The sequence below is a fragment of the Xenia sp. Carnegie-2017 genome, unplaced genomic scaffold (genome assembly GCF_021976095.1).
Source record: "Xenia sp. Carnegie-2017 unplaced genomic scaffold, XeniaSp_v1 HiC_scaffold_20, whole genome shotgun sequence".
Lineage (NCBI taxonomy): Eukaryota > Metazoa > Cnidaria > Anthozoa > Malacalcyonacea > Xeniidae > Xenia > Xenia sp. Carnegie-2017.
In genome coordinates this window covers 2,642,389-2,670,212 of record NW_025813483.1, presented here as the reverse complement: position 1 = coordinate 2,670,212, position 27,824 = coordinate 2,642,389, and the positions used below count along the sequence as shown (strand labels likewise).

Below are 27,824 nucleotides of genomic sequence, written 5' to 3'. Positions count from 1 at the left end.
GTGTTTCGTTGACATTTAATTTTATTAATTTCATTAAATGAAAATCCTAGATCTTTAAATGACTTTTCAATATCACAAAGCATTGTTTGAAATTCGTCATCAGCAACGTATCCTTTATTTTCATGGATGAAGTTGTTTCTGATAACACGAAGTTTATCTACAGCAGTCTTAGATTTGGAGTCAAGTTTTGTTCCAACTGAGTTGGAAAACAATATTGCTGCGAACAGTGTTGTACAATCCCACTTACTGGTGTCACCATCTTGAAATTTTGACATAATGTGTTTGTCATGAGGTTTAGGTTTCTTTTTTGTTTTTTCATTATTGAACAACTTCATGCCACTGAGGTTTGTATTTTCCCATTCTCCGTGGTATTTTTTGTAATGAGTGTTCCATTCTTGAATAAAAAGTTCAACAAGTTTCTTTTCAACAACATCTGTAAGTATTTCTTGCAGATACGAGTTATTAATTTTTTCTCTTGACTGCATCTAAAGGTCATAAAATTATTAATGTCAACATAAATTGGTTCTTTAATTTGAATTTATACACATCTAAAATTGTTAAAGATCAAACATAGCTACGTAATGTTACAGTTTTACTTGTACGTGTAAATGAATATCGAGGATGGCAGCTGAAAACAACGCAATTGGAAATTTTAGTTTTCCTGCATTTAGGCATTTGGCTACATTTTGGTAGTTGCGTCGCCAGGATTTTGAGAGTGGAAAGGCACAAAAATTGTTCTAGGTCAGTCACTAGCGAAATGGCGCTAAAAATTGCTTCTGCACTGGGAAAATTTTTCAAATATTTATAACAACATGAATAGTTTCAATTTTTTAACTTCCCAGTTTAACAACATGTTTGTAAATGTAGATCGTCCAGGTTTGTATAGTCCTGAGAAGGACTGTTTTTGTTGTTGTTGACTGACGTTTCGACAACCTTAGCGGTAGTCATCTTTAGAGTCAAATGAGGAGTAAACGTCAAGTTAGCCGTATTTGTTATCTGGTTCTTACGAGGGAATTCAACTCTACTGATGGACACAGGAGCTACAAGCCACATTATTAACGATAAGTCAAAATTTATAGATTTTGAAAGTAAATATGATAGGAAAGCGCATGTTATTGAATTAGCAAATGGCAGTAAAGCCAACGTAGTAGTCGGTAAAGGTACTGCTAAAGTCAAATTAGTTGACTTCTATGGAAATGCGCAGGATGTCTTATTAAGTAATGCCTTATACGTCCCATCTTACGATTAAAATGTATTCTCAGTAAATGCTGCCGTAGAAAAGGAGGCAAACGTCAAATTAGATAAACGCGATAAGCATGTACAGTGCCCTGATGGCAAAACGTTTGGAATAAGACAAAAAGGCAAACTTTACTATATAAATAGCATATCATCTTCAAATAAAAATGCATGTTCTCTTTACGAGTGGCCCAAGGTTCTAGGTCACTGCAACTACAAGGATATTTGGAAACTAAAGAAGGTGGTTAAGAGGATGAAAATCACAGACTTGAGGGAAGTTGAGTGTGAGGTTTGTACGCGAGGTAAAATGTGTCAGACGAAAAGTAAGCTGGAAGATAAAAAGGCGAGAGGTCCTCTTGATTTTATTCACACGGATCTTGCAGGTCCTATTGATCCGGAAGGAAGAGAAGGGTTTAGATATGCATTGTCGTTTTTCGATGATTATTCAGGATTGAATATGGTCTATTTTCTCAAGCATAAAAGCGATACACCACAAGCATTAAAACAGTTTTTAACAGATGTTGCACCTTACGGAAATGTGAAGCGCATAAGAAGTGATAACGGCACTGAATTTTCAAGCGAGAAATTCAAATCGATTCTTAGAGAAAACAAAATTAGGCATGAAACTAGTGCACCCTATTCGCCACAGCAGAACGGCAGAGTTGAGAGATCGTGGTTAACTTTATATAACATGGCTAGGTGTCTATTGCTAGAAGCGGAACTACCAAAGTCCATGTGGACATATGCCGTGATGGCATCTGCTTATATTAGGAATCGTTGTTTTAATTCGAGGTTAAACAAAATTTTGTTCAAAGCGTTTACAGGCTCAAAACCAGACTTGAGCAAAATGCACGTTTTTGGTTGTGTTTGTTGTGGTTATTCACAAAATTCCAAAAAGTTAGACCCTGGACGTAAACAAGGTATTTTCGTAGGGTATGATAAAAATAGTCCAGCATATCTACTATACTACCCTGACATTAACAAGGTAGAGCGTGTAAGATGCGTTAAGTTCTTCAGGGAGGGTAGCAGGGAATTGCCAGAACTAGATGATGAAGAACTTGCACCTCAGATAGCAAAATTGCATGAAAGAAACCCCAAAACAACTAACGAAGACATTAGTACTCCAGAGACATCTAGAGAATCAAGATACCCCACTAGGATAAGAAGTAAGAGTAAATATCTTGACAAGTATGTGACAAAAGAAGTTTCAGGGGAGGATACTGTCTCATATACCGTAGATTATTGCTATATTGTATCCAAAATCCTAACGACCTATTCCCAAGCAATGAACTCCAATGTAAAAGTAAAATGGCAAAAAGCCATGAATGATGAAATGAAAGCGTTAATTGACAATAATATGTTTGAACTTGTTCCACCCCCACCAAACAGAGACATAGGGGGGGGGGGAAATGGGTATACACCGTAAAAGTAGGGCAACATTTTGTAAAATAGTAGCGAGAGACTTGCCGAGCGGAAATCGAATTCGTGTAATAAAAATTAATGCCCAACATAAAGTTTTGATTAGAGCCATAGAAATAGACCAAAAAAATTGTTAAATTGATTTTATTGTAACGTTTCGTCTTTACTCAAGACATCTTCAGACAAATAATAAATAGGATGTTAAGACAAGATATTATATTTACAAAAAGGTGTTAAATTACTACTAAAGGAGGCGGTGTCAAATGGTTTATATGATAAGGAAGTTAGGAAGTAAAATAAAGAGAAATTAAAAGAGGTTAAGTGGAATGGAGTTTCCTTGCACGTTAAGTGAAGGCTTGTATTTATTGATTAGAAGGCTTTCATGAATGGAGAGTTCATAAGAATCGTTAGAAGAGGAGATTATTTTAAAGACGTCTAAGTTGTGGGTGTGTCCAGTTGCGTTAAGCCTTGGTCAAACGAGCGCAACATTTGCATCCAACATCCCCCAACTTTGTTGTGATATAATGTTGGCACCGTTTGACCACTATGAAAAGTAATGTTGGATGATGTTGGATGATGTTGGACAATGTTGGATGAAGTTTGACGCGAGTCAAATTTTCATCCAACATTTTATGCTAATTTTTGATGTTGTAATCGTTTGACCACGTGTGACAACATTTGTTGGCTTTAGGCATGCGTATTTGTCATTGAACTAAATATAACTGGAAGGCTACCTTCTGATATATCGGTAACACACGAAATGAAGCCAAAATTTTGCGTGATCTGACCTCCAGACACGCGTTTCTGGTAGTCAAATCACGCGAGTTCGGCCTCGCGATGCGTGATTGGAAGGAGTGAGTAAAGAGTCTGAACGAATAAACTACATGTTTTGGCCAAGCTTTAGAAAGGAAAATTACTGAATTTATTTAGTTTTGCTGCGTTTTCTTTTGATATTAATACAGGAAATTTCCAACGGGGCATTTCCAATGACTTCTGGTGCCAACTAATAAAAATACTAGTGCCTCAGAAGCCAATTTCTCTGTTTTATGATTAGGGAGTGTATCTCCAAGATTAACAAACCCTGAATACTGGTCATCTTCTGGATTCCATATTGTTTGTTTTCGTATTGACATTGCATCAATAACCAAACAGCAGTCTCTGGAATTTGGGGAAGCAGCAACTTCATTTGATAGTGATTGGAATGCATCTTTAATGAAACCAGGGTCACATTTCATGGACGCAGACCATTTTTTCATCAAAGATGGATTGGGTAGTGGAACAATGGATCGAACATATTTATAAGCTTTTGGAGAATAATATGCCTCTTTTGAATTGATCACCAACTTATCTTTTAAAATCTTGACAACTTCACCCATGGTTTCAACCTTTTGTTTTGTGCGTCTCAGTTGTTGTTGCAAGTTTCGAATTTTTTGTTGAAGCTTATTTTTAAACAAATCTCTTTTTTCTTCTGTAGATGTTTTGGAGATTTTTTTGGGTGGAGAAGTTTCATCAACGGAATCAGAGGTAGCTGCAAAAGGTCTTTTATTTGAAAGCTCGAGTCTATTCAGCAGTGCGTTTGAGTGGGTTGTAGAAGTTGAAACATTTTGAACATGCAAGCTATTGGACATGGATGGTATGGCATACTTTTTTAGTCGGCATTTGCCATTTTGTGAGGGGGGGACAATGTAGTCAGTTAGTTGAAAATGGTCACTGCATATGATGTGCACTTTTGCTGTCCATGGTACTTCAAGATGGTTTACTTGTTGAACAAAATGCTCCCATAATTTTATGGCTGCCTTGTTTTCATGGGAAATCTGTAATACATATAAATATTCATGATCTAGTATTTTAAATATTATACTTCCAGTAATTTCACTACAAATCCTTGTCCAGTTAAATAAAGTTGTAAGCCCTGTACTAACAATATGATACCAGTTATATCTACTTTACACTTTTACTGTGAAAAGTATTATTTTATTGCAATTGTGACCAGCGAAACAAATAAATACTGTATATGACTAAACTGTCAAAATATAGAATTTATATATGTTAGTATTTAACTGAATTTTATTAAAATTTCATTTTGTAGTTGAAGCATGTTTAATCTTTCCAAATTGCAGTTTTGTTTGATGTCATTTTTCAACTTATGTATTGGAATTTTACCTGTGAAAGCAACAGTTTCTGCACCTATGTGGTGAGAAATAGCCCTGTTCCTGCACCCAATTATCACACATGTAAGTGGCATGTTTACTGAACAATCCTGAATACTTATCTTTGTCCTAAAGACGACAATTATGCAGTGAAAATAACTTTTGTTTGCAAAATCAAGGAAATATACGCTCTAACGTTAAAAAAAGGACTGGGGTGAGAAGAAGCTATACTTGTTTTTCTTCGTAAATATTACTTTAAAACATAATTTTGCTAACGTTCTGTTATGTTAATGTCATTATTGGTTTAACGTTTTTTAAGAAATTTTTAAAACAATACCATGCAAATTTGCAAGATGTCAAAATCGCATTTGTCGAGGCTTGTTAAGTTTGTTTTTCAAAAGGGCACGATTGCTTGATTGATCTATTACCGTAATCAAACTTACTATAAATGACCTGGAAAATTTACATTTTTGCAATTTACTTCCAGTTTTTTCATAGTTTTGCAAAATCCGCTGTCAAAATGACTAAAACACTGACATATTTTGTTTTGGTCGTGTTTATCACAAGCGTGGAAAGACTGGGAACGATACTGTCGACTTAGGCTTCAAATTTCCGGGCGAAGGTAGCCTTCCAGTTATATTTAGTTCAATGGTATTTGTTAGTTTAAATTCAAGATGGCCGACGAAACAAATCACGATGTGTTGACAAATGAACAGTTTGAACTGCCTTTGACTGACAATGGCAGCCAAACAGGCCACGTACATGGACGCGATATTGTTATTAGACAAAGTCCAAAAAAGGCAGTTGCTAGAAAAAAAAATAAATCCAGAAAATGGACCACAAATGAAGTTGAATCGTTAATAGATTTGTTCGAGGAACGTGTCTGTTTGTGGGACATCTTTCAAAAAGAATATCATAACAGAGAAGCTAAAGAAAGTGCTTACACCGAGATAGAAGAAATTTTAGGAATATCTGCCAAAGAAATAAAGGCCAAAATTCTTTCCATTAGGGCCCAACTTGGTCGTGAAATTGGAAAGACTAACAACAAAAAATCAGGACAAAGTTTGAGTGAAAATTATGTATCCACCTGGGTGCATTGGGAGCGTCTTCAGTTTCTGCGACCGGTGATGAATGCTGGGAAAAGTAGAGATAACCTGCCATTCACATTGTCACAGTCAAAGGGCTTAAACTCATCCACCATCTTGGTCAATGACTCTCTTAATGAAAGCTTCGATTCAGAGTCGATCATATCATCGTGTTCCACTTCTTCCACCACTTCTAAAACAGCAAGGATGCGGTCCCAAACGGAAGAAAGAAAAAAGGAGCTCCTTGAAACTTGTATTGAAGTTTTAAAAGAACCAACTCACACTGCAAATGACACAAACCATTGTTCCTTTGCAATGTATGTAGCAGATAAGTTAAAAACAATGGATGCAAGAACCAGAACAGTTGCAGAGAAACGCATCCATGATATTCTCTTTGAAATAGAAATGAATGGTATTGGACCTTGTAATCAACAACAAGGATTTAATTTTCCAGTTCAAGCAAATGTTAGACAATACTTCACTCCTGAAAGGCATGATGGACATTCTGTTCCATACTTACCAGATGCTATTCATTTTAATAGCTAATTGCTCTTTTGCTGTTTATAAACTGAAGGTGGACATTTTTTAGTTTTATTAATATTTAATTTATTAGTTTTTATTAAGTTACATGGAATGAATGCTAAATCATTTATATCTATGTTGTTGTTCTCATGATACTGTTTAATAAAATTCAGATCATAGTTTAATAATATAGATGTCTACTCTGCATGAGATAACAATGCAGTAATATTGTTATATCTGTATGTAGTTTAAACTAACATCTGTTCCATTGCCAATCTATGGCACCATCTGTGCAAAAGTATTGCATGAATGATTGTCTGACTTCTTTTGCTTGGTTTGTAGAATTGTGACCTGATGAAGGCACACTAAGGGGTGCAAATGAAGTTGAGTTATCATGTCGCCACTGTCCAGGAACAATATTTCCATTTAAATCTTCAGTGTCATGTAGTCCAACTTGACAGTAAATATTTTTTGATGAGCTCTTGCGTAAATAGTTATGAAGGATGAGTGCTGTGTTTGTTATTGATTGGACTGTTTCTGGGGACAATTGAAGAGGTGTTCTTAAGAATCGCCATCTATTTGCTAGATCTCCAAACAGGTTTTCAACTATACGTCGTGCCCGGCAATGCCTGTAATTATATACTCTTTTTTCAACAGAAAGATTTTGCTGGGGATATGGCTTCATCATGAAAGTTTTTAATGCAAAAGCATCGTCTCCTACAAATACATATGGGAGGGATTCTGTACCACCTGAAAGTGTTTCTGGAGGGGGAAGAGTAATCTGATTTGATTCGATAGCCTTTGCCATACCACACTTATTCCAAACTCCTCCATCAGAAATACGGCCGTTAGTGCCAATGTCAGCATATAGACATTCATAATCTGGGCCAGCAATTGCAAGCAACACAATGGAATTAGTGTGCTTGTAGTTATAGAAATATGAACCAGCATTTGCAGGTGGCTGCAGCAAAATGTGTTTACCATCAACGGCACCAATACAATGAGGATACTGCCATCGGTTTTCGAACTTTTTGGCAACATGTAACCACCCTTCATCTGTTGAAGGGCATTTCATGAACACCGGTCCAACATGACGGTTTATCGCTTCACAAACTTCTTTAATTATGTAAGAAATGGCTGCCCTTGATATTCTAAATTGAAAGCTCAAAGATCTGTAAGATTCACCCGTCGCTAAGAAACGTAACGTCAGTGTAAGCCTTTCTGCAGGTGCAATAACTTTATGGCCACCAATCACTTGATGTGGAGTTATGTCGCGTTCAATATAACTTAATAATGTTTTAAAATCTTCATAATGCATCCTCATCATCTCTTTATACCCTGCAGAGTCTTCAATCGCTATTTCTCGCACAATATTTGTGTACAACCCCTTTTCTGCCCTTCTTTTCATCCATTTCCTCGTTTTCCCCCTTGTCCACTTTCTTTCGTCATCAATTACCTCCAATATGCACAAAGATGCCAAACAACGCCTAATTTTTATTCGTCTGTCATCCGCCATATTGTTTTTAAAATAAATAATATACTACCGGCCAACCCCGTTGATCGACCCACTCAAAATAGCAAAAGTTGGCCCGGTTTGACCAGTTCAAGACAACAAAGTCGCAACATCGGCCAACAAAGTTGCGTGATGTTGGATGCGAATGTTGCGCTCGTTTGACCAAGGCTTTAATGTGAGCAAAGGTGCTTGATAACGCAGGGTGGGAAACTTGGTTGCCTGTAAGGGGGGATATTCCCAAGGGCTCCGAAAATCTGGTGTGTAGATGACGTGTGGTTTGACCCACATAAGAGGCGTTGCAACTTCGACACTTGAATAAATAGACTACTCCAGATCTCAGAGGTTTGGGAATTTTGTCCTTAAAGGGGAAGGAAGAAGAGATACGTTGGGAAGGACGGAAAACAAATTTAATAGATATATGTGGGAAGGCTGCAGCACAAAGGCTATTGATTTGTGTACGAATTTGAAGGGGTATGCCGGTGAAAGGAAGACAAAAATAGTTGGGCATTTTGTGAGCAGTCAAGACAGGTGGTTTGGAGGTGTTGTTAAGGAAGCGACGTGTGATTTGGTCAATTATACGTGAAGGAAAACCATTTTTGGTGAGTGACTTTCTGGTAAATTCGAGTTGTGTATGAAAATTTTCGTAAGTAGAACAAAGGTTCAAGATGCGGTGACCACACGTCATCTACACACCAGATTTTCGGAGCACTTGGGAATATCCCCCCTTACAGGCAACCAAGTTTCCCACCCTGCGTTATCAAACATCTTTGCTCACATTAACGCAACTGGAAACACCCCCAACTTAGACGACTTTAAAATAATCTCCTCTTCTAACGATTTCAATGAACTCTCAATTCATCAGAGTCTTCTAATCAATAAATACAAGCCTTTACTTAACGTGCAAGGAAACTCCATTCCACTTAACCTCTTTTAATTTCTCTTTATTTTACTTCCTAACTTCCTTATCATATAAACCATTTGACACCGCCTCCTTTAGTAGTAATTTAACACCTTTTTGTAAATATAATATCTTGTCTTAACATCCTATTCATTATTTGTCTGAAGATGTCTTGAGTAAAGACGAAAGGTTACAATAAATTCAATTTTACAATATTTTTGGTTTATTTCTATGGCTCTAATCAAAACTTTATGTTGGGAATTAATTTTTATTACACGATTCCGTAAAAGCACTATTGCTAATGCGCATTTAATATACACGACAAGTTTTTTTAAAATAGACATGTTTCGACATCTCATGATGCTATCTTCAGCATGAGTGAAATAATAAGTGATACAAGGTTTATATAAGAGTAATATGATATTCAATATAATATATATTTTATATTACGCTCGGACGCTCCCCATTAATATATCTTATTTCCTTTTTATTGTTGTAACTTATGTATCATATTACTTTTATATAAACCCTGTATCACTTATTATTTCACTCATACTGAAGATGGCATCATGAGATGTCGAAACATGTCTATTTTAAAAACTTGTCGTATATTAAATGCGCATTAGCAATAGTGCTTTTACGAAATTATCCATGAATATCTTATTTCCTCTACTACCTCGTGACCATGCACATGATGTGTATCGATGTAGAACATTACTATTATATAGTAGAAATTTATTTCTTTTTATTATTATATAAAGATATATGAAAGTTAACAAGTTCATTTTCCAAACTTGATTCGAGCTAGTTCCAAATCTCACCAAAATCAACAAATTTATCTTTATAAAACATTTACATACGTACATAGCGCGGAAGTAGAATATTTTACAGAAAAACAAAATAATCGATAAATGGACATGAAACATTAAATCACAAAATCAAAATACAATACAACAACGAAAGGTAAAGTTTAAAATCAACATACCTTCACAAATTCAGAAAGATTACAAGACACAACCAACTACATGATATCTCAGGTGCGGCGTTCTAGTCGATTCTGTGGAATAATTTAAATGATTGACGCTTCCGGTCACGTGAGATATGATACCCTACCCCTAGGAAAAAGGCTCCTACAATATACCGGAAGAAAAACCCTTTCGTTTTACCAACAAACAAATCACTCCATTCGTCTTATGAGACGTGGCTAAAAGCCGGTAAAGTACGGGTACAAAACGTCGGCTGGTAGTCGTGGGAGATACATACGTTGTACTTTGGTCGTTTAACTTATGTTATTGTGTCATTGGTAATATCGATAATATTTTCTCATTTGTGATTTTCTTGCTGGTAATTTTAAAAGATGCCAAGGTACACCAAATAACGGCCTTATAGCTGTTAGACTTTTCAACATTTATTTTCATTTTATAGATTTTTATGATAATTTTTGTAGGAGCAATAAAAGGTTTAAAGCAACTGTAGCTGTCACATATCATGATGAGGATGGCCATGTTGAGAGAGAGGTGGATTTGTCAGAATTGGTTACTGAGGATCATAGAGGAAGCTGTTCTTTTAACAGTCCTGATAATTGTGGTGCATTGGAAGGCCATGAACTGGGAATGGAACAAGATAACAGTGATCTTGAAAGTGATGTTCACCATGATTGTGAAGAATCATCTTCTTATTACCAGAAAGTTGAAAGAAAACAAAAAGCATGGGAAAATTTGCGACATTCAATTATAAAGAATACATTTCAGTTTGCTGGCAAAAATTGGAGCAATCTGAAGTGTATTCATTGTGATAATGAAGCAAAGTTTAGGTGCAGCGATTGTGGTCCAATGGCAAAGTATTGTGAGAACTGTATGTTAAAGATGCACACAACCGTAAATATTTGTCATCATGTTGAAATATTTAAGGTAACCTTTATGAGCTAGATATTATAAAAGTGTTTACAGTTAACTCTCTCAACACTTGCAACAAAAAATGCAAAAATAAAATGAGAGTTTACATTGTGAAACATGCTACGAAGCACTAATCTAATATTTTTTATGAATGCAAGAAAGGGATTGATTACAACTAATTTCTACGAGGTTATTCATTGCTTTGTAGGATGGCATGTTTTGCCATATAAACTCATGAACATGCTGGTGTATGATTGTTCATGCCAAACAGCTCGTCACAAAAGAAGTGTTTCTGTTGTTGATGTTAAAGGTATGTTATATGTAAAATGTGCTGCAAAAGTTTTTTCATTTTAGCTGGGATGGTTCAACACAATTATAATTTTGGATCTTTTTCAATTTTAGGCACCTTTTGTACTGTTGAGGTACAGTTTTGCTCATGCTCTCCAGAGTTTGTTCAACTTCTGCAATTTGGCCTTTGGGTGGAACACCTACAAAACCAAGAATTGCATTTGCAATTGAGTTTTTGAATTGATTCATTCTGTGCAGATGGAATGCCAGGCATCAATAAAAGCATTTGTCAGTCATTTGAAGAGTTTAATCATAACCACATATTCTTCTTATGCAACACCAAAAATGTATCCTGTCATTATAGATGCTTTTGAAGAATATAGGTAACTGCATGTAGGTCACTGATTTATTGCACTGCTGTACTACGTATGAATTGCTGGGAAAGTTGCAGTGAATTTTATAGCCTAAGTATCTCATCTTAAAAGATGTATTTAATTGGAGGAAATCAAAATGATAAAGTTTATGATGGGAAAGGATTTTTCCTCAAGGATTACTGTCTTGCACTGCATTTTGTTTATGCCATTTGTTTAAAAGTGCATAATTGCTTTCTTTGTGTCATTGTTTTTTTCAGAATTTACAGCCATAAACTAAACATGTTGAGCTGTGTTATTCCTGAGCTTGATGAAGGAAATATCTGTCCTACTTGTCCAAAGTGAGTATATTCTTATTACTTGTTTAACAATGACAATTTAGTAAAAAGAACATTAGCAATGCTATCTCAAACACCTTTTTGACTGCATCATTTGCATCATTGAACTCAAATACATTGCATGATTTTATCCTTCACCATTTTATTGAAGACTGATGGTGTGATCTTTGAGTCTCTTGATGCTCTATTTATTGGACGAAGGAAAAAGCTGGGCAGAGTCTTGGAAAACCTCTATTTGGACAGCTGATGTTCTATGATCAGACACATGTTGATCAATTTGTTGCAAATTATACCTCACCTACATCAAACAAGGTCAATGTTGCTTTAATATACTTTGTTATTCTAATGAAAATTCAGGCATGGAAGTTACAGTGCTTTGAATATATTTGACTTTTTACATTCTCTACCACATAGTTTTTATTTTCAATAAATTTGTGCCATGGGCTTTAGGAAATAAAGCTCTTGTATACTTTTTGTTTGTTACATATTGATACTTATAGGAGTGTCATGGTTTTCTTGCTGGGAATGCTGTTCGATCAATGAATCGCTACAGAGCTCTTGATGAAACAGCAATCTTTGGGCAGGCTGTCGACATGAGTTTCCTAAAAATTCTTAAATTTGAAACATGGAGAGAGGTCTGTTACACACATTTTTCTCTATTTTTACCTAAATGTTCTTGGTTTGAAAGAGGTGGTTAGGATGCATGCATTTGATGGTGTAAATTTATTTTTTTCAGTTGGTTTGCTACTTTCAATGCTTTGTGCAAGTGCTGAAGCTTTTTGCATACATGTGGTTGCATTATTTAAAAAAATATTCTACATATTTTATAGATTGAGCTATGCAGTTTATGTTCTCCAAGAATTAGAGAAAGATAATGTTGATAATCCTGCACTCAAAATAAACATATTGTATGATGTTGCATACATGTTGGTGAAACACTTACAGGTAATATTCAATTGACAATAGTTGCTTTGTTACCTGTTTCATTTGTCAATAACTTTCCCTCAACACTTTTTTTCTTTGAAAAGGTAGTCTTTCACATGTTTTTCTTTATTTTGTTTTTTACAAAAGAATTTGGAGGATCCGATTGTTGACATTTTTCAATTTTCAATTCCAATTTTTCACTGCTATGGGCATGTTGGACGATGCCAAGTTAGTTGTTATTGTTTTTATTTTTCATACGTATTAACAGATGGTGATACCTATGCTATCATAACTAATGGTATTGTAGATGATAAAATGATAAAAATTCAATAATTGTTTACTAAATCTTTCTTGTAAAAGGTTAAATTTAGTCCCCGTCGTAAAGAAGGATTTGGCCTAACTGACGGTGAGATGTTGGAGAGATTGTGAGCTTACATTCGCAAATTTAGCAGAATGACTAAAGAAATGCGTCCAAGTCACAGAGTTGATGTACTCAGTGATGCTCTTTTACATTATGGAAAGAAAACGAAGATTAATTTAGGTATGGCTAGTTTTCTCTTTCTTTGTTTGAACATATACATAGCTAACATGTCATCATATTATGTAATAGCAGGTATGAATTAAATTTTGTTTTTTGAGGCAATTTGCTGATGGCAAGGATGAAGCGAGCTGTTGACGTGGAAGAAACTGCAAAATCAGATATTGAAAAGTTATGCAGGTGCTTTCCGTGTGAGTATATGTTTGTATTTGCTGTGTGATTATATTTGACTCTGATTTTGGATATGAACTATTTACGACTCACATGAAAGCAGTAAATTTTCTTTTTTTCATTATCTAAAGCTCACAGGATTTCAATAGATGATATTCGTGAGTGGATGAAGGACGAATCGACTTTTTTTGGTCGTGAAGTTGAGACTGGTTAGTAATTGAGAAACAATGGCTTGTAGCTAAGGAACAGATTTGACACATAATTATTGATGCTCATTATGTGGAAATGTTTTACCCACAGAAAACTTTTTTTAACAAATATACGTAAATCTTGAACAACTTACAGAAGAAGAAGATTGGAAATGCAAGTACGTTATATACCTGGACTTGTACGCTGATCTTTACCATCGATGGAATGGTTGCACTGATCCAAGTGAACTGACTGTTCCATTTAATCAGATGAAAAGTATGTTCGAAAAGTTCAACATGTTTCTAGAGATATTAAAGTCTTAAACAGTGTGAATTTAGAAAAATGAAGTGGGAAAATTTTGAAGCTATGAATGTACGTCGTAACATTGTGAATAATAAGTTGGAATATCGAATAAAAATTATTTCTTAGTTTTATACGTACGTACAAGTAGAGATGTATATGCAACTTGCAGGTGCTTGTCTGACCGTGCCTTATATTTGTAATGATTTGGTATTTACTGTTTAGAATTGACATGCAGTTGAAGATCATGGAAAGGGAAAACTCAATTTCTGCACGCTGTCAAAATACTGACTCAGAGTACGAAAATGCATAGGCTTGGTAATGTTTTATGTTTATATCAATTGTTATCCATTAAGATTTGTTGGGGATGTTAAGAAAGCAAAGGATAGCAAGGGATTGGTTGTGTTTGAAGCTACAAAACGGCGGGCGGGAGATAAGAAGAAGAGAGCGGATAAGGGAGGTCCTGGTGTGATTGATGGATACAAGGGTACGATTACTACAATAATGATAACTTTTGAAAGGTTATCCTACTATCTCTTATTCTCTGTTATCCTATAGGAGCATGGAGTATGTTTGTTGATGAAGAAACTATTGCTAAACCATCTGAGGTATTTCAATTGCCCAAATAAAGAGTTTTATAAAGATATTTTTCAAATCAAACAATTATTTTTCTAGCATTTTACCTTGGTAATTACAGGAAAAGTCGACAATCCTTGAGGAGTATGAATTATCGAAGAAAAACAAATCAAAGAAAGATGATATGAAACCTTCAGAAGAGAAATCCACATTACACAGTAAGTTAAAATTTTCATACTTTCTTGTAGTTTCCTAAACTTTACCAAATGTAATTATTTTTCAGTTAAAGATGCATATGACTATCAAGGAAGATCATATCTTCACATTCCACAAGATCTTGGCATTAATCTCAAGTCAGATACTCCTCCAGAACGTTGCTTTCTACCAAAACAACATATTCATACGTGGTATGTAAACAATTCTCCATTTAGTTCATTTATTCAAAATCAAAAAATGGAAGTTAAAATACCAGAAATGACGTTAAACACGCTATTGAATTTTAGTTGTTCTTGCTTTTGTTTGTTTTCTGTTACTTTACTGTAAAACAAAAACGGAAGAAATATGAAAGTTTACTTACTAAAATGTAATTAGAAACGCCATGGAACGTCTGACTTAGAGTCATCAATATGCTTTAAATTTTGTAGATTTTAAGGAAAACACGCAATAATTGAATTAAGTTTAAAGACAGTTTATGATATAATTCTTGATGGTATTGAGGAAGTTCAATTATACATTACAGTATTCATTAGAGAAAGCGTCTCATCCAAATATAAACTTAAAATATGAGTCAAGAAGGTTTAGGTGATCATTTGATATGTTTATAAAATCATATTTATCAGTGTATTATTTATTATAAAGTAATGATTTGTTCTAGTACTACGTACGTATGTTTGTAGATATTGTATTGGACTTCCTTAGCACTTGTTTTAAGAAACACGGCTAACCTGACATTTACTTATCATTTGACTCTGAAGATGACTACTGCTAAGGTTGTCGAAACGTCAGTCAACATCAACACCAACAGTCCTTCACAGGACTCTACTAACCTCGACAAAACGTAACGATACTTCCTGATGCAAATATTCACTTTATACAGCACTTTTAATAACATTTAAGTATTTGTTTTCCTGTAGTTCATCCTTCTACCGTCGTGATAAAAGAAAGCAATGGAGATATTCTTACTTATGTATTATTGTATTATTTTATCTTTCTCTTAGGTCTGGTCACACTAAAGGTGTTTCTGCAATAAGATTCTTTCCGAAATCTGCTCATCTTCTTCTGTCGTGTAGCATGGATTGTAAAATTAAGGTAAAAGTCATTTTCTCTGTCTTACATGTCGTTGTTCATTTTGAGTTTGGTTGTACATCGTTGAATGTTCCTCCAACATTACTGGAGGTGAGAATTTTAATAAATTACCATCACGACAAGCAATACATTTGAAACAATACATTTCCTTTCAGAAACTGCAAGATGATATTCATGTAAGCGCCAACGGCTCTGTTTTTGTAAAATCTAACATAAGACGAGGAATTTTACCCAGGTAATGTGGGATATTTCACATTCATTTGGTTACAGGTCACATTTTATTGATTCAAAAATTGTTGAAAAATAACATTTGCATTTTGTTGTATATTTTGCAGTGTACATAGCGTTCCTTCTTAAGTCTTTACTGTCCTAAATGGCTCTTGATATCTTTGGCTATTATATGTTCAATAAGTTTGATTTATTTTAGAATGTTAGAGGAGATATTATACACACGTATTATGGTAAAGAAAGCGATGAAAGATTGTAAAGATGATAAAGTAAGTTGGTTTTATTAAACCTTTGTTTTGAAGCGATCTTTGATGTTTTATAAGATCCAGTAGCTAAAACGTCATGGAGTTTTCATCATGTTCAAAAAAGATGCCTTTCCACTCTTCGTTTGTTTTCTTTAATCATTCAATATCATAAATAATTTACATTTTAGACTCTTCTTCAACTTCTTGATGCTCGACAACTTGCTTTAAAGTTGATTGCAAATGTCACTTATGGTTACACATCAGCAAACTTCTCAGGACGAATGCCTTGTGTTGAGGTAACTTTGATCTTGTCATGATAGAAATTTAAACAAACGATAGCTCTCCCCATTCCATCTAAACAGACCGTGCGCCGTAAACTTTGTATTCATGATAGAAATTTAAACAAACGATAACTCTCCTCATTCCATCTAAACAGACCGTGTGCCGTAAACTTTGAATTAATTGATTGTATCTTTATTATATATATTATATATTTACCAATACACATATATATTTGAGATACAATAAATATATATATATATATTTTACAGATAATATTAAATATATAATATATACTAATATAGATACATGTTGATTATTATGATTATCGTGAGCCTGGACTAAGTCACATGCTCAGATTGAAAATCTATCAAGTGCTTATTGTCATACTGGATTCATTTTACTCTTAAAACCATCTGAATATTCTTTTCTGTTTTTCATCAGATTGCTGACGCCATTGTTCGTAAAGCACGCGAGACCCTGGAACGAGCTATTAATCTCGTGAACACAAGGGACGAGTGGGGTGCTCGTGTGGTATATGAGGACACCGGTAATCTTTTTGTATTAGTAAAGGGTGACAGTAAAGAGGAAGCGTTTAAGATTGGAAAAGAAATTTTTGATGCTGTTACTGCAGAGAATCCTAAACCTGTGAAACTAAAGTTTGAAAAGGTTTTTATCTACTGTAAAATTGTATCTATTTGAGAGATTTGGACTTTAAGATACATTTATGTATAACTAGGGATGATTTTTAGGTATATATGCCTTGTGTTCTTCAAACAAAGAAACGTTACGTTGGTTATATGTACGAAACATTAGAACAGAAAGATCCAGTGTTTGATGCGAAAGGAATAGAGACTCTACGGCGAGATACATGTCCAGCGGTCGCTAAGGTATGGAACAATCGACAATATTTACTGTGTCATCCAATCATACAAGTATCTGCAGGTGGGGGGGGGGAGGGGTAGTTTTGAGTTCAAAGCAGTCTGTGATTTTATTTTTCTAACAGATTTTAGAGAAGTCTTTAAGGATTTTATTTAAAGAAAGAGACGTGAGTCTTGTGAAGAAGTTTGTCCAGCGGCAGTTCGTTAAAATGATGAAAGATAGAGTATCGATTCAGGATTTCATCTTTGCTAAGGAATATCGTGGAATGAAAAGATATAAACCAAAAGCATGTGTTCCAGCTTTGGAAATTGCAAGGTTCATTTTATTGTTGAAATGAAAAGTCCTTTTTAGCTATATTGTTGTCATGATTACAGTTTTACTATTTTTTTTATAGACGTCATTTGTCACGTGATCGTCGCGCGCAACCTCGCGTGGGAGAACGTGTACCTTACGTCATTGTTAACGGCAGTCCTGGACTACCATCGATTCAATTGGTTAAAGAGTAAGTTCAAATGTTGCCGTCTTTCATTATTTTACGTTATGTATCATGACAAAAGCTGTTGGAATGTTATTAATAAATACTTTAGTATAAATATGATTGTCTTCATTAAACAATCTTCTTGTTTTAATTTTCTTCAGTCCTATTGATGTGTTAAATGATAAAAATCTACGCCTCAATACCATCTACTATGTTCAGAAACAAATACTTCCTCCATTGGATCGAGTTTTTTCCTTGATTGGTGTTGATGTGTTTTCATGGTATACACAACTACCCCGCTATATCCCTCGACATCGTGTTATTGCAAGGAAACAAAAAGTTAGTTGTCATAAGTACATTCATGAATTGATGTAAAAGCTAAATTAATTTATTTGAACAAATTTTAGCGTTCGATTTCTCGGTTTTTTACAACTCTACACTGTCCTGTATGTGAACAATTAACACAGCATGGTTTGTGTCAAAGTTGTCGTAGCAACCCTCAAAAGTCTGTCTTTATTCTGGCAAGTAGAGTGGGGAACTGGGAAAGAAAATACAGTCATCTTAAAGAGGTATGCATAATAAATAACCTAATAATTATGGTTTGTCTTTTTCATGACATTTAATTTTTTTTCATATTGTAGATATGTTTTCAGTGTTGTGGAGCTAGAGATGAACAACTGAGCTGTATATCACTGGATTGTCCTGTTATGTTTAAACTAGAGAAGTTAAAACAAATATGGAATATGGAATGACATTAAGAGACTTTCAAAAACAATTGAAGAAAGTTATGGTCAGTCAGAGGTAAACAATATAACCACCAAACGTTGATGGTATATTATCATCGTTGAAATCTTGATGAAATAGAGATTTCACATTTTTCACTAGAGCATTTTCTTGGCGAAGCACATTTGTTATAGATTTAACTTTGTGAGGTTAAACCAAAGGCGGCCCAAAAAATCACTTAAATTGTATAAATAAACGATAACTCGCCCCATTCCATCATAACAAACCGCTATTCTGTCAAGGATTGCCTATATATATACAGGTATAAATAAATATGAAATATTTTTTCAATTTAAATTTGGATGTACTAAACAATCTCATTTCATATTCATAAAATTTGTTATTCCACTAACCATTGTTTCATTGTAACTCATTTTTCGATATCATTTATATGCCAGATGCATTTAAAAGAAAAGATGAGATTTTTCTCATTTTCTTTTTTTTAAATGCATTTGGTTCATGTAAAATGCGACGTTTGACAGAACCTTAAATTATGACAACAGCATGGAATTATTCTGAGACATTGCACTTAAGGCATGCCTGAATTTTTGATGAGGGTGGCTGAGGCATGTCTGCGATGTTTTTCAATGCATAATTCAAATTCAAATCGCCACAAAAATTTAGCGGCAGTTTGAATTTGACAAAATAGTACTTCGTAATTTGAAAATAGCGTTACTAACAAATTCCGGCCCTTTAACAGTCATTTCAAAATGCATCAAAGATGGGAGAGCCGGTTTGAAAAAAGAGAATAATTTGTATTTTACTCTTTGTTTTTCTACTCTGGACACAATTTATCATAAATAGCTCGATAGTTTCGCATTGTATCCATAAGTTTTATTTTTATCGTGAAGTGATTGGAATTGTTCCATTGAGTCTTTTTTCCATGTCCTGTGTTGAAAATTCATCCGCCATCTTTTTACCCAAATGCATGATGGGAAATCGCCGGTCAATCTGAGAAACGTTCACATTTAACATAAATAACCAAAATAAGTTCTGTACACCGCCGTTTAGCCGTCGACATGCCGGGAAACTTGAACACAACTCAACTTTTACGGCATTTCAGCGGTATACTGCAGGTAACTCCTACGACTGCCTGAAACATCATTAGTGTGTCAGCGATGAGTTTTTACATTTGCCTTAAGAACAACGCAGGCATCATCACAGGTATGCCTCGGTCATGTCTCAGTCATATGTGAACCAGGCTTTACGCAAGCAGCAAACCTTAAAAATTTAAGCGTTGGCTCATAAAAAATGAAAATAAATGAGATGCAATTAACAAGTCATTTTTACTTGTGTACCATGTAGAATTATGTACACGCCTAAGAACTGACCAATCAGAAAACACACGCTTTCCGCAACTTGTGGCATATTTTAAGATCAACTCAAACTTTCAATGCGTTATTTAAGTCTCTACCTTTCTACATACACCAAGAATATTTGCCGAAAGCGAAATATCTCTTTCACTTTTTGATAACATGTTCAGGTAAATATGATTTTCGATATTCGTGTTAGGAGAGAACTCTCTCTTTGATTGAAGTGTGAAATGTAAACGACAATATCTTTATGCAAAATGTGTGACCTAAATATACGTCTTCTTATAAAGTTTTCGTTTTTGTTAATGTTAATTCTTTGCTTTTTTTTAGACATGAACATTTTTCTGTTAATGCGATCAAGAAACATAGAACAAATGTTGGTGGTTTTAATTCACCATGATGGAGGACTTATATAAATAAAGAAATTGATTATTGACCACGATGAAAACGTATTTGGCTTTTGTTCACCATTCCCTTGAGGCTGAGCTATTTACGAACTGATATTCTACTTCGTCAGAACTGCTTTATAACTGAGGAAATATTAAGATGGTAAGTATCTTTTTCCTCCTTCATCGTTTTTGACAGTAATTTTACAAGACGTATATATATTGTGAGTCCACCAGGCCGTTTACATGGCAAGCTATGAAAGGGAAATTAAAAGATTTTGCTCTTTAGCGATGTTTCAATCTCCAGTGTCTCCAACGATAACACGAAGTTTATCCACAGCAGCCTTAGATTTTGGGTCAAGTTTTGTTCCTACTGAGTTGGAAAACAATATTGCTGCGAACAGTGTCACAATCCCACTTACTGGTGTCACCATGTTGAAATTTTGACAGAATATGTTTGTCATGAGGTTTCTTTTTTGTTTTTTCAATATTGAACAACTTCTGACCACTGACGTTTGCATTTTCCCATTCTCCGTGGGATTTTTTGTAATGAGTGTCCCATTCTGAATAAAAGGTCAACAAGTTTCTTTTCAACAACATCTGTAAGTATTTCTGCAGATACGAGTTATTAATTTTTCTCTTGACTGCATCTAAAGGTTATAAAATTATTAATATCAAATTGGTTCTTTAATTAGAGTTTTGACAACTAAAATTGTTGAAGATCAAACATAGCTACGTACAGTTTTACTTGTACGTGTAAATGAATATTGAGGATGGCAGCTGAGAACAACGCAATTGCACATTTAAGTTTTCCTGCATTTAGGCATTTGGCTACATTTTGGCAGTAGCGTCGCCAGGATTTCATGAGTGGAAAGGCACAAAATTTGTACCAGGTCAGTCACTAGCGAAATGGCGCTAAAAATTGCTTCTGCACTGGGAAATTTTTGAAATGTTTATAACAACATGAATAGTTTCAATTTTATAACTTCCCAGTTTAACTACATGTTTGTAAATGATGATCGTCCAGGTTAATAAAGTCCTGAGAAGGACTGTTTTTTGTTGTTGACTGACGTTTCAACAACCTTAGTGGTAGTCATCTTCAGAGTCAAATGAGGAGTAAACGTCAGGTTAGCCGTGTTTGTTATCTGGTTCTTACGTCATTGTATTGTGTGTACATGAAATGTGTATTGTCATTGTGAATGTGCGAGAAAAATCGCCAGTAAATTGAAAGACAAAATAAGAGAAATAAACGGTGAGATCGATAGAAATGAATTGAAACAATTACGAGACGGGTTAAATGATAAAATTGCAACATTGAAAGTCTTTGATGAAACGGTTATCGAACCCTGAGCGAAATAATGGAAGAAAATGTGGAAGAAGAACTGGGTAAAGTTATAAAAGATGCGGATGAGATACGAGCGGATTTCGAGAGACTTATTTTGGATTCAAACGATATCATCAAGGAGTCAATTCCCCCAGTTGAAACGGCAACAAGGACATTGAACGACACATTAAATAGCAGTTCGAGTAGTGAGACGCAAAGAGTTATTCGAGCAAAACTCTTAAAGCTGAAAGTAAAGAAATTTAGCGGACGGTTACAGGAATGGCAAGAGTTTTGGGATTCGTTCGACAGTGCGGTGAATAGCAATGATGGATTGGCGGACGTAGACAAGTTTGCGTACTTGAGGAGTCTTTTACTCGAACCCGCAAGATCGACAATATCGGGATTTGCGTTAACTTCGGCGAACTATCACGAAGCAGAAGAATTATTGAAAAGTAGATACGGCAAAAAGAACGTGATCCATAAAGCACACATCCAGGAGCTGATGAATGTTAAATCCATAACGGACGAAGGAGATATCGACAAGCTACGGCGGTTATACGACACCTGCGAGACGAACTACCGTGGGTTAAAAGGCCTAGAGTGGACAAAGCTGCGTATTCAGCAATCGTAGTACCAGAAGTTATTGCGAAGTTACCGGACGGCTTTCGATTGACGATTACAAGAGGTCACTATTTCGCTGAGTGGTCAATGAAAGATGCGTTAAATGCGATTCTTAAAGAGTTAGAGCTTCGAGAAGCTCACAAGCCGATCGGAAAAAGGAGCAAGGGAAATGACGGGGAGAAACAAAGAGAAAGATCGAGACATTATAGACAAATCGGGTCGGCGTCAGCGCTTCACGCAAAACACGAAGGTCGCAACGAAGGGTCAACAAACGATAAAGCAGCACGAAACTGCGTTTATTGTCTCGGGGAACACAGACCGGAGGAATGTAAGAAAGTCATTGATTTAAATGAGAGAAAACAGCTGATTCGTAAGTGCAGAAGATGTTTTATTTGCTTGAAGAAAGGACATGTCAGTAAAATTGTAAAGTAATGATAAATGTAATGCATGTGGGAAGGCACACCATAGATCAATTTGTGAAGCGAATGGGATTCTTTCAGGCGATGTTCAAACCAACCATTCTACTTTGGGATCTCATTTTAGGGTAGCATTACAGAGAGCACAGGCTTTTATTAAGGGAGATAAGGGAAGTGTTAGAGTCAGAGTCTTATTTGATTCCGGAAGTCACGAGTCATTTGTGAAAGGTAAGATAATACAGAGCAGGCATTCAGCATGAAAGCTAGAAACGATTTAGATAACTTGCACTCAAGTAAACATCATTGCTCATGAAAGCTCTAAATTTGGATATGAATGTCAATTGCTTGTGGGATTTTGAACTTTATGAATAGTTAAAGAGACGAGATTCACGAGTCTTTGAAGGATGCGAAGACAACCAAGGTACGAGTTATTCATGATGCGTCATGTAAAGAGTCACCAAAGATTCCTCGCTTATTGGCTGTTTGCATGTGGGACCCAAATTAGCACCATTGTTATTTCACATTTTGATAAGGTTTAGGGAAAAAGAGTTGCGTTAGTGGCAGACATTGAAAAGGAATTTTGAACATTGCAGTTGACACTTTGGACAGGGATTGCCTAAGATTTTCATGGGTAGATGATGTGAATAGTGAAAGGGTAAGACCTGTGGAATACCGGTTTTGTAGAGTAATGTTTGGGGTTAATTGCTCTCCATTTTTGTTGAATGCAACGCTACAGTATCATTTAGACTCATTCATGGAAGTAGATAGAGAATTTGTTAGGAAACTCAGAGGCAGTTTTTATGTAGGATGACCTTGTGTCAGGTTATCAATCGAGGAAAGCAGCAATCATGTTATATGAGACAGCAAGTAAGCAAATGGCTGCAGGGGGATTTAAGCTTAGGAAGTGGCTCAGTAATGATGAGAGTGTTCTTAAAGAAATATAAAGGAGAGAAGGAAGCAATTTAGAAGGAGAAAGGTAGATGTAGTTATGAAGAATGTGGTTGATGATCAAACTTACGAAAAGCATCTGTTGGGGAAAATAGTAGTAGTGGAAGTTTTGAGAAGGTACTGGGATTGGGATGGGTGTGTAAATCAGATCAATTTGTGTTTTGCCTGTGGAAATTGGCTGAAAGAGCAAAACACTCATTCCTAGTAAGCGAAACATACTAAGTGTTCTTGCAGGATTATTTGACCCGTTGGGTATTGTAAGCCCAATCATAGTTTGTGTTAAGTTATTGTTTCAGGAGTTGTGTATTGAGAACATTGAATGGGATAAAGAGTTGGATGGTGACAGGAGGAAATGGTGGGAGGTGTGGATAGAAGAGTTAGAGCAAGTAAGGGACTTAGTAATGACGAGATGTGTTTATGGTAGTTTTATTGGTGAGACAAAAGTTACTTGCATGGGTATGCAGATGCCAGCCTGAAGGCATACTGTGCAGTAATATATTTCGTAACAGAACTAAATGGGGCTTATCATGTAGAATTGCTTACTGCGAAAACTAGGATAGCGCCACTGAAATCGCAGACCATTCCCAGATTAGAACTTATGTCGGCGTGGATACTGGCAGTGTTAATGGACACAGTGAAGTCAGCGTTGGGAGGATACGTACAGTTTATTGGAACATACTTTTGGTTAGACAGTATGACTGCATTGTGCTGGATCAGTAATAAGGGAGAATGGAAAAAATTTGTACGCCATAGAGTTAACGAAATTTTAAAATTGAGCAGAAAGGATGATTGGAGACATTGCCCAGGTGTAGAGAACCCAGCTGACTTAGGTTCTAGGGAGTTGCAGCATCGCAATTAAAGGAAGTGAGCTTTGGTGGAAAGGACCAAGGTGGTTGTCAGGTTCACAGTGCAAATGGCCAAGGGCAAAAGAGGTTAATAATACAGAGGAAAGTCTTGCTGAGGTAAAAAGGACTGCATTAGTTGCAACACAGGTAGTAGAGAGTTCAGTGAAGTTTTGGGATTTTAGTGATATGAAGGACTTGTAAGGGTCATGGCATTTGTTCAACGGTTTGTAGACAATTTGAAGGCAAAAGTTAAGTATGAGGCAGGGAATACGGGAGCATTGAGAGTATCAGAGCTGGTGATCGCAGAGCAAGTGTTGATAAAATGGGCTCAAAATGAAGTAAGGAAACGTAGTGATTATGAGCAAATAGTCAGACAATTGAACATAGTGGAGCGTAATGGAATGATTAGATGTAAGGGTAGACTTGGCAATTCAGAGTTAGAGTTAGAAGCGAGGGAACCAATTTTATTGCCTAAGGATCACCACTTACCAGAATTAATCATTAAAGATTGCCATAGGAAGGTTCACCATAGTGGGGTGAGAGCGACCTTTGCTCAGCTAGACAGCAAATTTTGGGTGCCTCGAGGTAGACAGTTTGTGAAAAGGGTGATTGGTAATTGTATGATTTGTAGAAGGCATCAAGGCCAGGCTTACAAAACACCAGTGCAAGCAGATCTGCCAGACTTTAGAGTACAATATTCCCCTCCCTTTTCTAAGGTAGGTGTGGATTTTGCGGGACCATTGTTTGCAAAAGAAGGTGGGCAGATGGTTAAGGTGTACATTGCATTATTTTCTTGCTGTGTGACAAGAGCAATTCATCTTGACTTAGTGGATAGTTTAAGAGCACGTTGTTTTTTGAATTGCATGCGAAGGTTCACCGCTAGAAGGGGAACACCTTCGCTAATGGTTTCGGACAATGCCAAGACGTTTAAAGCAACTGAGAAAGCATTGAAGGGGATTTATGATAGCAAGGAGGTGAAATCATTTTTGGAAGTTAATAGGTTGGTGTCGAAATTTAATTTGGCAAGGACACCTTGATGGGGTGGATTTTTTGAAAGAATGAAAGCGTTGGTGAAAGGTTGTCTGAGGAAGATATTGGGTAATGCTAAATTGAATAGGGAAGAACTGTTGACGACATTAGTAGGTAGAAGGTACGTTAAACTCAAGACCATTGACGTATGTGTACGATGATGAAGTAAATGTGGATGTACTGACTCCTTCCCATCTCATGTTTGGAAGACAATTAGCATCTATTCAAGACGAGGAAGTTCAAAACGTTATTAGGGATGAAGATGAAGGAGAGATAAAACGTAGGTTTAGATATTTAGCGAAATTGATGACACATTTTTGGTCAAGGTGGAGGAAGGAGTTCTTAAAAAATTTAAGAGAATACCAAAAAGTCGGAATAGGAAGGGGTTTTTAAAGGGCAGCCAGCCTTTTACAGGCAAGATAGCTCAAAAATTAAAGATTTATAATTTAGGAAGTTAAGAAAATCGATAAACAGAGTTTCTCTAAAATTGTCAGCGTTCCAACTTTGAAACGTTGTCAATGAAGTTTTGTCATTTTGTAAACTTTTGATGCGGATAAACAAATAATTTGATCAGGGGCGTGAGAAGCAAGTAAAAGTTTGGGGCTTAAGTTTTAGGGCAGTCTTCATTTAAAAAGGGAATTTCAAAGTAATTACTCTCGAAGTCTCTAATTTTGAATAGTTTGTCACATCTCAGTAATCAGAGACACTTCATCATGCAAAGTTTTGTCATTTTGTGAACTTTTGACGCAAACAAATATTTTAAATAGTCTATCTTACAACAAGTTGAACAAATATAGACCAAAAATATAATCACGTGTACTATCACGTGAAAAAGTGATCTTTTCACTCCAATAAAGCGCAATTTTAAAGACATACCTAGCAAATCGTTTTTATGTCATCATCTGTGGTACGAATAAGATGAAGAGATAGATGACTGTTTAAAAGGAAAAAATTCTTCTTGATAAAAGCCATGTTATAAAAATAAAATCATTCCGCATTTATGAGATGCATAACTGAAATTCTGTGACGTGTCATGATTTTGATTCATCTTGTTGATTTTAGCCCTGCCGTACCAATGATATTTGAAAAGACTAGCAAAATTAATTGTTGGTGATAATGCAAGAAAGGTCAGTATTTTGAAATGATAAATTATCCAATGTGTTATTGGGAAAATCCCACCAAAATCAACAGATGTATCAATATAAAACATATGAAGCGCGAATTCCACCAAGAAAATGACATTCAGGTTTTAATGACAAATATAACAAAATTTTAGACATAAGAACAAACAATGACACTATGATAGGTAAACTTTATAATCAACATACCTTAACCAATTCAGAAAGATTAAAGAAGACACAACCAGCTACGTGATGCCCTTGCTTCTGCTTGATAATAAAGAAATCGGAATGTTCAATAAATGTTCAATTTTAATCACCTGCTGTTTTTATTGTAAAATATTGAATTCTGTTCATACCCAATAAAATATGAAATGCAAATTTTTTATTTTAGCTATGACTGAAGTAAACACAAAGAAGTTTTGACTTGGAAACTTTATGCCAATAAACCTTTAACAGTTTACTGTTATTTATTTCAATTATTGAACATCCGGACTTACATGCAAACTAACTGAAATAATCATAAAGGAAGACGGGCAGCCAGCCTTTTAAAAGTAAGATAGCTCAAAAATTATAGATTTATAATTTAGGAAGTTAAGAAAATCGATAAACAGCGCTTCTCTAAAATTCTTAGCGTTCCAACTTTGAAACGTTGTCAATGAAATTTTATCATTTTGTAAAGTTTTGATACGGATAAACAAATAATTTGATCATGGGAGTTAGAAGCGAGTAAAAGTTGGGGGGCTCAAGATTTTAGGGGCAATCTTTATTTAAAATTGGAATATCAGAGTAATTAATCTCGAAGTCTCTAATTTTGAATAATTTTGTCACATCTCAGTAATCATGGATACTACAAAACTGATAACGTTTGGACTTGACACTTCATCATGCAAAGTTTTGTCTTTTGTGAACTTTTGACGCAAACAAATATTTCAAATAGTCTATCTTACAACAAGTTGAACAATAATAGACCAGAAAAATCACGTGTACTATCACGTGAAAAGTGAGCTTTTACTCCAATTAGGCGCAATTTCTAAAGACATACCTAGCAAAACGTTTTTATGTCATCATCTGTGTCAAAATAAGATAAATAGATAGATGACTATATAAAGAGGAAAAATTCTTCTTGATAAAAGCCATGTTAGATAAAGTTAAAATCATTCCGCATTTATGATATGCATAACTGAAATTCTGTGACGTGTTATGATTTT

The 27,824-nt window shown here is 35.3% G+C and overlaps 1 protein-coding gene and 2 long non-coding RNA genes across 4 annotated transcripts; all 3 read left to right on the top strand.

Moving 5' to 3' along the window:
- The first annotated feature begins 562 nt into the window (after positions 1-562).
- Positions 563-26,593, top strand: LOC124442129. Of its 2 annotated transcripts, none has more exons than XR_006947144.1 (3): positions 563-598; positions 21,136-21,205; positions 26,558-26,593. It is a non-coding gene; the product is annotated as an uncharacterized LOC124442129 (long non-coding RNA). The 2 variants fall into 2 exon arrangements; XR_006947145.1 differs by lacking the exon at positions 563-598 and adding an exon at positions 21,050-21,062.
- On the top strand, positions 11,632-18,719 carry LOC124442022 (DNA polymerase zeta catalytic subunit-like). Its single transcript, XM_046992518.1, has 24 exons — positions 11,632-11,718; positions 11,867-12,027; positions 12,216-12,350; positions 12,546-12,660; positions 12,787-12,867; positions 13,000-13,180; positions 13,279-13,368; positions 13,480-13,557; positions 13,694-13,813; positions 14,063-14,155; positions 14,396-14,445; positions 14,535-14,631; positions 14,697-14,820; positions 15,631-15,808; positions 15,874-15,953; positions 16,146-16,215; positions 16,380-16,487; positions 16,915-17,139; positions 17,223-17,360; positions 17,477-17,667; positions 17,747-17,854; positions 17,992-18,169; positions 18,238-18,399; positions 18,472-18,719. The coding sequence occupies exons 10-24, from the start codon at positions 14,143-14,145 to the stop codon at positions 18,580-18,582; spliced, it is 1,833 nt and encodes a 610-aa protein (XP_046848474.1). The 5' UTR covers positions 11,632-11,718; positions 11,867-12,027; positions 12,216-12,350; positions 12,546-12,660; positions 12,787-12,867; positions 13,000-13,180; positions 13,279-13,368; positions 13,480-13,557; positions 13,694-13,813; positions 14,063-14,142; the 3' UTR covers positions 18,583-18,719.
- LOC124442086 lies at positions 20,292-21,039 on the top strand. Its single transcript, XR_006947099.1, has 2 exons — positions 20,292-20,475; positions 20,602-21,039. It is a non-coding gene; the product is annotated as an uncharacterized LOC124442086 (long non-coding RNA).
- Positions 26,594-27,824: the final 1,231 nt, after the last annotated feature.

What these genes read in the sequence shown, in the direction of transcription:
- LOC124442022 (XM_046992518.1), top strand. An exon ending in TTCCTCCAACATTACTGGAG is followed by an intron (nt 15,809 to 15,873) that starts GTGAGAATTTTA and finishes ATTTCCTTTCAG; the next exon opens with AAACTGCAAGATGATATTCA. An exon ending in AGACGAGGAATTTTACCCAG is followed by an intron (nt 15,954 to 16,145) that starts GTAATGTGGGAT and finishes GATTTATTTTAG; the next exon opens with AATGTTAGAGGAGATATTAT.